Here is a 9233-nt window from a genome sequence, read left to right as displayed (position 1 = left end):
GAGTTGTAATCTGGATGGTCAACTCTGACCACTGGGTATACTGGCTCTTGGATCTCTAAGGAGGTGCTAATTTAGCCTCTGCCTGACGCTACCCAGCAGGAGCTACAGAGAGATCTGCAGATTCCTCTTCTTTGTTTGGAGTTTGGAGGTGCCTAGATGAGGCCCAGCTGTGAAGCAATGCAAGCAGCTGTGGGGCCTTGGGCCTTCTTTTTGGAAGTTCTGAGTGTCTCTGACCCAGCTGTAGTTAGTTAGGTAATTTTCATATTGCAAAGGGCCAGGGCATTCATATGCAAAAGCCTCTGTGCACAGCCCTGACCGGTTTGGCACAGTGGATAAAGCATCGGCCTGTGGACTCAAGGGTCCCGGGTTTGATTCTGGTCAAGGGCATGTACCTTGGTTGCGGGCACATCCCCAGTGGGTGATGTGGAGGAGGCAGCTGATCGATGTTTCTCTCTCATCGATGTTTCTAACCCTCTATCCCTCTCCCTTCCTCTCTGTTCAAAATCAATAAAATATATATATTTTTAAAAAAGCCTCTGTGCACGGCATGGGTGTGGCGGGGTCTCAGGGAATCAACAGGGTGGAGCAAACAGCTATGGCTGATCCTCAGTCCTGCCCTAAGAGGACCCAGGTCTCACTGTTCCGAGGTAATCGCTGCAAGCGCCTCTGAGAGAAGGCCGCTCTCAAGTTCTGCCCAATGCCAGACAGTCCAGTTTCTCCCCATATGAGTCTGGGTCCCCAGAGACTCGCCCGGAACTGGAGTTCAGAGCAGTCAGGAGCTTGTGTCTCCCTCCTGATTGAAAAAGACAACCATGTCCTCAGCCGCCAGCCCTTTCCGAGTGTGCCTCCATACCTCTGCACTTTATTTCCACACCGCACCTCCTCTGAGTCTCAGGGTGCTTTTCTCTTTCATTCTAGTTGTAGAATTTCCACTCAGCCAGCCTTCCTGTGGTTCTGGATGATGTCCGTTTTGTCTTTTAGTTGTTTTTTTGAAGTTGTTGTGCAAGGCAGCAATTTCTGTTGTTTACCTATGCCGCCATCTTGGTTTTCTCCCCTAAGCAGATAATATTTAAATGTTTATTGTTTAGAAGGTGCTCTGCATGACATTGCAAATTATATATATACAATAGAGAAATATGCTAATTAACAGGAGGTTGGGTGTGCAGCATTGGGGGCAGTGCGGCAGGGGCCTCCATGCACCTGTGCTGGGGGAGGGCCTGATCAGCAGTGGCCGCAGCTGCTTTAAGGGATGGAGAGGGAGGCAGGGCCGGTATAGAATATGCTGTGTTCATGCTCATCTAGTTGAAGGATCAAGGAAAAGTCCATGAAAGGTGCCATTTGAGCTGCTGTTGAGGGAATTTGAAAAATTAATTGGGAGGTGGGGGTCTGCACTAATAATAATGAGCAGCATGCAAGCCAAACAGAAAGAGAAAAATAACAGCATGAGTCATTTGATTAATGGCTATAAAACTGAGATATTAATCACTTGACAAGGCCTCATGAGGACTAAATGAGTTAATGTGTGTGGAAGTGTTTTGTGAGCAGAAAAGTTTTATATAAACGTAACATATTACCATTGTGTTGCCAGTATTTGGTATTTACACAAAGGAGAATGGTGAGAGACATGGTGGAAACACATTGACTAACACTAGTGCTCAGTAAGCATTCATTGAATGAAAGTGAATTATCTCATTTAATTTTCACAATGAACCTATGAAGTTGACCCTAGTGCCCTCACATTATAGGTGAAGAAACTGAGGCTCCAAAAGGTACACAAGATCTCAGGATAGGAAGTTTCTGAGGCAGGACTTAAACCCATGTCTGTCTGACTTAAGCCATGGTCTTGATCCCTATACTTTATTGAAATGAGAGGGTAATTGACCCAGCCATTGATGCACTAAATGTTTATAGAATGCTTACTGTATGGCGGGCATTATGGAAGTTTCTCTATTTCAGGGGTGGGCAGGAGCTCAGCATTCCTTACACCTTGAGGTTTAGCAAAGGTATATAGCAGTTGCATGACAGTAACAAAAATAATGAGTACATAATGTTATGAGAGCATATGGAGACTCACCAAGATGAGGCGTTGGTATTTTGAGCATGGGACAGTCAAGACAATCTTGGAGGAAGTAAGCTAAAAACTAAAGGAGGAATTAGCTGGACCAAAAGCATGGTGATAATGATTTAGAAGAGAATAGCATCTTTAAAGATTTAGAAGTAAGAGTGCTTAGTAAGTTATGGCTGCAACATCGAGTGTGAGTCCAGGAATATTGAATCAAGTGGAGAAGAGGTAAGTAGTGCATAGAGTTTTCAGGGTCTTGCAAACCTGTTCAGAAATGTGGACCTTATTCACAGGATAAATACATTAAAGGATTTTAAACAGGGAAATAATATAATCAGACCTGCATTTTAGAGGAATTACTGTGATTGTATTATGGTGAATAGATTTGGAGGGAGTGATTAAGATTGGAAACAGGGTAACTTTTTAGGAGACTTATGATAGGAATCTACATGAGTGATGGTGGTGATTAGCAGAGGGGATAGATAAATGGGACTGAACAGAGAAAATAGAATTGGGAGGATGTAGGATTAAAGGCATGTGGGAGTGAAGAAGAAGGAATCTTGGCTGTGTCATCTGGGCCATTCATTGTTCTGAGACAAGGAACAGCAGGAAATTTGACATAAAGATTGTAAGCTACAGTTTGAAGTTACAAAATTAGTAGCACCTGTAATATACATGCATGAATATTCAGATTGGCAGTTCAAGCTTTCAAATCCTAAGGGAAGTAGCTAGATCAGAATTGCACATCTGGAAGTCAGCAGTAGTACACTTCAAATTAAAGCTGTGGCAGTAGAGGGGGTTTCTCAAGAAGAGAATTTGGGTAGTCCAGAGGTGGAACTCTGAGGAGATCACCATCTAAGGATGGTCCAAGGTAGTGATTCCACCAAAGAGACTGAAAAGCAGCAGCTAGAAAGAAGAGATGGATAGAAGGAAGGATGATAACACAGAAATTAAAGACTGAGAGGATTTAAAGAGGGAGGGAGTGCCTGGCTGGTGTGGCTAACTGGTTAAGCATCGACCTATGAACTAGGAAGTACGGTTCCATTCCGTTCAGGGCACATGCCCAGGTTTTGGGTTCAGTCCCCAGTAGGGGCTGTGCAGGAGGCAGCCAATCAAAGATTCTCATCATTGATGTTTCATTCTCTCCCTCTCCTTCCTCTCTGAAATCAATACAAAAATATTTTAAAAAATAAACAGGGAGGGAATAGTCAACAATGGTGAGAAATAGCATTAAGGACTAAAAGGGTCTATTTTAATTGGCAAAAAAAGACTTTTTGATTTTGGGGAAAACAGTTTCAATAGAACAGTTGATGTTGCAAATAGATTCCAGTAAAATGAGAAAAAAAATGGGAGGAATTCTAAACAATATATATAGAACAATTCTTGATTGTTAAGGGAAGAGGTAGCTAGCTGTAGGGGAATTCTCTTTTTCTGTCTCACTTTAAAAAATATTTTTATTGATTCCAGAGAGGAAGGGAGAGAGAGAGAGAGGGAGAGAGAGAGAGAGAAACATCAATGATGAGAGAGAATCATTGATTGGTGCCTCCTGCACACCCCCACGGGCGATCGAGCCCACAACCCCGGGCATGTGCCCTGACTGTGAATTGAACCTTGACCTCTTGATTCATAGGTTGATGCTCAACAACTGAGCCGTGCTGGCTGGACTGCAGTCTCATTTTTAGATAATAAGTGGGACAGACTTGCAAAAAGGGAGGAGCAAGGCAACAGAGAGAGGAAAATCCCTGAGGAAGCTGGAGGGGAAGGATTCTGAACACAGAATCAGGGTTATAGATTGTTTAGAAAGATCCTTTTCCATTATAATAGGAGGAAAGATCATAGGAATGTAGTTGTTTTTATATTTATATGTTTGATTACAAAAAGTTAAGCAAGTTTCTAAGTGACTGGTATAGTAGATTTGAGGAGAATGGAGGTTTGAAATTGCTGAAGGAGAAAACCGGCTTAGAAGACACACAAAACTAGGCATAGGGCAGGTGGAAGTATAGCTGGAGATCTGTGAGCCTGGAGTGATGCCAGTGTACTCGGCTTTGGTTTATTTTACCCCCAGAAGTGCTGAGTAGCTCAGGTGTAAGAAGAGTAGAATCAGAATTGGATTAATCTAGGCTGGAATGTTCTTAGAGACTAAGTAGTTCTTGATAACAAAGTTCAGGAACACTTATTTAGAAACAGTGGCTAAATTCATGGGGAATTGAGCCTGCAGCCGAGGTACATGCCCTTTACTGGAAACGAACCCGGGACCCTTCAGCCCACGGGCCGAGCTCTATCCACTGAGCCAAACTGGCCTGGGTACTAGTCTGTGCTTCTTGATGGAGGAATAAAGAAGGATGGATAAGAGGGAAGAAAAGAAGGAGCAAAGGGGAGAGAGAGGTAAGGAAGTAAGGCAGGAGAAGAAGGAAGGAAGGAAGGAAGGAAGGGAGGGAGGGAGGGAGGGAGGAAGGAAGGAAGGAAGGAAGGAAGGAAAGAAGGAAGGAATGGAGGGATAGGAATGCTACTTCCTAGAAGTCTCCTCATGATGCTGCTTGTGGCAGGATTGCCTCGGGACAAGCTGCCGTGTGCCTTTGTAGAACGCTGAGTCTACCAAAATTCCCAGGGACCTCAAACTGCTCTTGTGGCTCTAATACAGGGTGCTGGTGTCAAGCTGGTTTATGTGCTGACAAGGGGAGTGGGAAAGTGTCAACATCCTTTGTGGAGTGGGAAAGTGTCAACATCCTTTGTGATCTGGAGCTATTCTAGGAATGGGGTGATAAGTCATGTATTTTTCATAGTTTAACTTTTATGTCTAGATGGGCCAAAGTCTTCAGAAATGGAATCCAGTGGAAATGATAGCAAAGACGATCTTGGTGTAAGTACTGAAAATGGAATTTTATTCATTATTTAGGAGCCTTCTAATCTCTTGGTTTATTAGAATAGAAATTTAGCTAGCAATCTATTTTTATATATAAAGCTGTTTCATTCATTTTGACAAATATGTGGACTTCCTACTTAGCATTATAGCTGTTTCTTTTCTGGAACGTACCTGATGGTGAGAAAATAAAACTTACAGACTGTAACGTGTCTACAAACAAGAGCCTTGAGTTATTGTACTATAGTTAAATAAGAATTTGGATTTTCCCTGTTGGACTTGTATTTAACTGTTTTAAAGTACACTTTTGTTGCTATGTTTACAATTTTGGTTTTGGCCACCTTATGTTGAAAATACAAATATAAGCATCGTTTTTCAGTAGGTACTTGATAAAAGAATGTATATTTTGGTATTCTTGGTCTATTCTATTATGTCTTTAGTCAGAATATTACTTTGTTGGTTCTGTTGAGTTAATAAAATATTTGGGTGGCAAAAATCCACCAGATAGAAAACAGTCTTTTTTCTGAAGCTTTTTAAGACTTCATCATGAAGTGCTTTCTGCCTAGGTGCTTCAGGCTTTCTAAGCCTAAGATTGCAAATTTTGCTCTTATTTTTAGTGACTGCCATATGTCAATTTGTTATAGAATTTAAATGTGCCTGATGCATCTCTCCCCACCAAAAGTGAAGCAGCTGGCCCTGGCTTTGTTCCTCCAGTCAGAGGCCCCTTGTTTCCAATGGATGCAAGGGGCCAGTACCTGCGGAGAGGCCCTCCTTTTCCTCCACCTCCGGGAAGCATGTATGGCGCTTCCCATGATTATTTTCCTCCAGGAGACTTTCCCGGTCCACCACCTCCTCCATTTGCAAGTATGCTTTTTTTTTTTTTTAAATTAATGTGTGTTTTATAGAGTAAATAAGATATATTAAGTCTTCTTTCTATACATGTAGTAATACAGTGGAGGAAACCTTTCTCACATTCTGTGAGTATACCATTACTTTTCAGTATTGGGAAGGCAGCCAACCATTATAGACTGTAATGAGTTTCAGCTTGATTCATCTCAATACTGTGGAAGAATTTCTGTATTTCACTTGTCAAGAAAATCATTGGCTTTTTGCTTCAGTCTGATGTTAAGACTGAAATTATTTGTATCTTATTTGATAGAAACTGGTTACTATGCCAGTTAGTAAAAATAATTACATTTTATATTTTAGCATTAAAATTACTGGCTAACATTTTTAAAGTCATTTTTTTAAAGTTCTCATTTAAAACTTAAAATGTGTTTGGACTAATTGTTGAATTTATTGAAATTCTTTCACAGCCTCACATCAGAAAAGTGGAATAATTTATTGCTTTTATATCTATACATTGCCATTTAGAACTACAGTTTTCTATAGAATAAGTACATAATTACCAAACACTAGGCACAAGCCTATTATTTGCATGGTGTGGTCATTGCCTTCCATCATTCCTCCTGTATGTTAAGGTGTGAATTAAAATTAACTTCTTTTGGGGAATTTTAAGACAGTCTCTGATATAGCTGTAAATGTTTTATGATAATATCAAATTGGAACTGGGAATTACTAGTCTGAATTTTCAGTCCAGTGAAAATTGTATTACATGGAAACTTTTTAAAAGTAAGTTTGTATAGTTTCAAGTAATTCTTTTTTAAAAGTGTTAAGATGTTAGATTTTCATAAGACAAAATTTGGGTCTAAAATTTATGATATTCCCTTTAATCATGTGTAGTTGAAGAAAGTATGTTTTTTCTCAATGGTGTAAAAATTTGTTAGATCAAGTAATAATTCTGTCAATTTTTGAATGTAAAGATTGGAAGTTATAAGCTAATGATTTATTAGGGCTTCAGTACAGGTGGTTAAAGTTAAAAAATGTCTTTTATTAATCTTTTTGAACAGTGAGAAATGTCTACTCACCGAGAGCTTTTCCTCATCATCTTCCCCCAAGAGCTGGATTTTTCCCTCCACCCCCTTCCTCACATCCTGAAAGTAGAAGTGAGGTCCCATCAGGGTTGAGTCCACCTTCAAATGAGCCTACTACTGAGTGAACATCCAGAACCACAAGAAACTTGACAATATTTTTGGTCTCTCTTCAAAAGCAATTATTTTTCTTTATTTTATTTTTTTAATTAAAACAATTGGGGTGACATAAGATTATATAGGTTTCAAGTGTACAATTCTATGGTACATGATCTGTATCAAAAGTAATTTTGATTTCTCTCATTTTCAGTTTAAGTAACAGCTGTTACTTAAGTGACTACACTTCTGCTCAAATTGGAGCTTAATGGAACTACATTCTCAGGATAGTATTTTGTAAATAAAGATGATTTAAATATGAATTTCATGAGTAAATTATTTCCATTTTATTTTATTCTACATAGTATAATTATTTTAATTTGGTTAACGAATCCACTATCACATAAACAATAATGGGAGTTTCCTTTATGTGATCTTGCAATTACGGCTGTTTTAAACTCCAAAGGCTGTGTCTTTATGCCAAGAATTGCATTTACTGTGGTTACAGACAAATGTGAAAGTAACTTATACTTCATTAAATAGATTTTAATTGACTTAAAGACTTGTTTGACATTGATAATAAAGTCAGCTAGTTTTTTCATAAATATGGTTACATTAGTTTTTTTCTTTCTCCCAGCAGCTTTGAGGCTCACAACTAATGCTTTATTATGGGTCTTTCCCATTCAGTTATCTTACCCAAAGTGTGCCCTCTATCTCGCAAATAGATGTGAATGACCTGATGGAACGAATTAACCCTTTGAGTGCCAACCAATATCCTAGGAACTATGCTAAAATTGCCAAGGCATTTTTGCTGATTTTACAGTAATTTAGGAAAAAAATTATGAATCGCAATAAAGAGTGAACTACTAGCATCTAATAGTGACACTGCAGGAGAAGTGCGATAGTGCTCCTGGCACTTTTGGCGAAAGAAAGGAGTGCGATTGCGCTCCCCGGCACTCTAGGGGTTAATATACTTTTAACAGTCAAAATTTATTACATTTTAAAGAAAACCAGGATATTGTCTAATGGTAAATTTCATTGGTTTCCTTATTTTATTTCTTCTCTTCATTTGTAAGACATTTACTGTTTTTAGTGGGGAATGTTGAGTTTACTATAGGATAACTATACTGAGGCAGTGGTCATCATGTTGAGCTTTGGACTCAATTATCTGGAGAATGTTTCCCTAACTCAGGTTTGTATTCTGTTAGTCTTCTTGCACATTAATATGATTATGAAAGGCTAATACATATTACAATACTCATGTTGAGAGGCTGGTTGTTTCCAGTTGTTTACTTGGATTTCTTTTGGTGCCAAAAGACAGATTAAATATTCTTGAGCAAAGCAATGATGCATTTGTAATTGGCACACTTCATGCCAGCCCAGGTGTCCTCTGGAACAGTGTTCTTGTGAGGTAGTTCACTCCCTCTCCATTCTCATCCTGCCTTAGAAAAAAAGGGTAAAAAGAAAGGCTCCGTGTGAAATGCTTGAATAAAATATTAAGTAGAATGAGGACTGTAAAAACATCATTACACTTTAAAAGCCAGATTTCAGCGGGTAATAAAGACTACTATTAAAAATGGTCAAGTGAAAAGAAGAAGAGAAACAGAAGAGGAATGATGCAGACCATTCCAGTCAAGTGAATTTTTTTTGTTTGCTCTAGGATAGGGAAGACCTTTTTTGGTTTAAGTCAGAAGAGGAGAGAGGAGAAGGCAAATCAAACATAGTAGTTAGAGTGGTAATGAACTGAGGGAGCAAAGCACAGAGGAGGCAGGGAGAGCATTGGATGAAAGCACGGTGGAAGACAAGACGATATGGGGTGAGTAGTTTAAAATACTTTGGGGTTCCAGAATAAATGAACATATTTAGCTTTAAAATATATTTTTACTAAAGTCATAACCAAATGGGAATAGGCAAATAATAGTAATTTAGGATGACTAGCAAGTTTGCCCCATTTATTCCTTATCCCCAGTTATATTTCCTGGTTAGTTTCTCTACTAACTCGTTTTCACTATTTCTGGTTATTTTAGGATTTTAGAAGGTATGCTTATATCTGTAATCTCTGATTTATCAACTTGATTTATTAAATTTATCAGTTTGTGTATTAATTCCTTAAGATGAAAAATTGGGATTAAATACATTTAGACTGTTTCCATCCCCATTTTTCTTTCCTCTTCATGTTTGATATTTACCCAAATTAATGTTTTCTATTGTTACCTTTGTAATTTTAATATATTTAAACCTCAATTAGTACCCCTTTCCTTTATTACACCTCTCTCTTTACCTA

General features: G+C 38.8%; 1 protein-coding gene across 1 annotated transcript in view; it reads left to right on the top strand.

Annotated features, from left to right (window-relative positions):
- The window catches only part of LOC102761280 (cTAGE family member 5), a 118002-nt gene extending 110493 nt beyond the window's left edge, over positions 1–7509 (top strand). Inside the window, 4 exon segments of the mRNA XM_006779355.2 lie at positions 4864–4922; positions 5567–5786; positions 6833–6978; positions 6980–7509. Coding sequence (XP_006779418.1) covers positions 4864–4922; positions 5567–5786; positions 6833–6978; positions 6980–7006 — 452 coding nt within the window. The 3' untranslated portion in view covers positions 7007–7509.
- Positions 7510–9233: the final 1724 nt, after the last annotated feature.

The sequence above is a fragment of the Myotis davidii genome, unplaced genomic scaffold (assembly GCF_000327345.1).
Source record: "Myotis davidii unplaced genomic scaffold, ASM32734v1 scaffold273, whole genome shotgun sequence".
NCBI lineage: Eukaryota > Metazoa > Chordata > Mammalia > Chiroptera > Vespertilionidae > Myotis > Myotis davidii.
The sequence above is the reverse complement of the archived record's forward strand: the minus strand, read 5'-3'. Positions and strand labels throughout refer to the sequence as shown.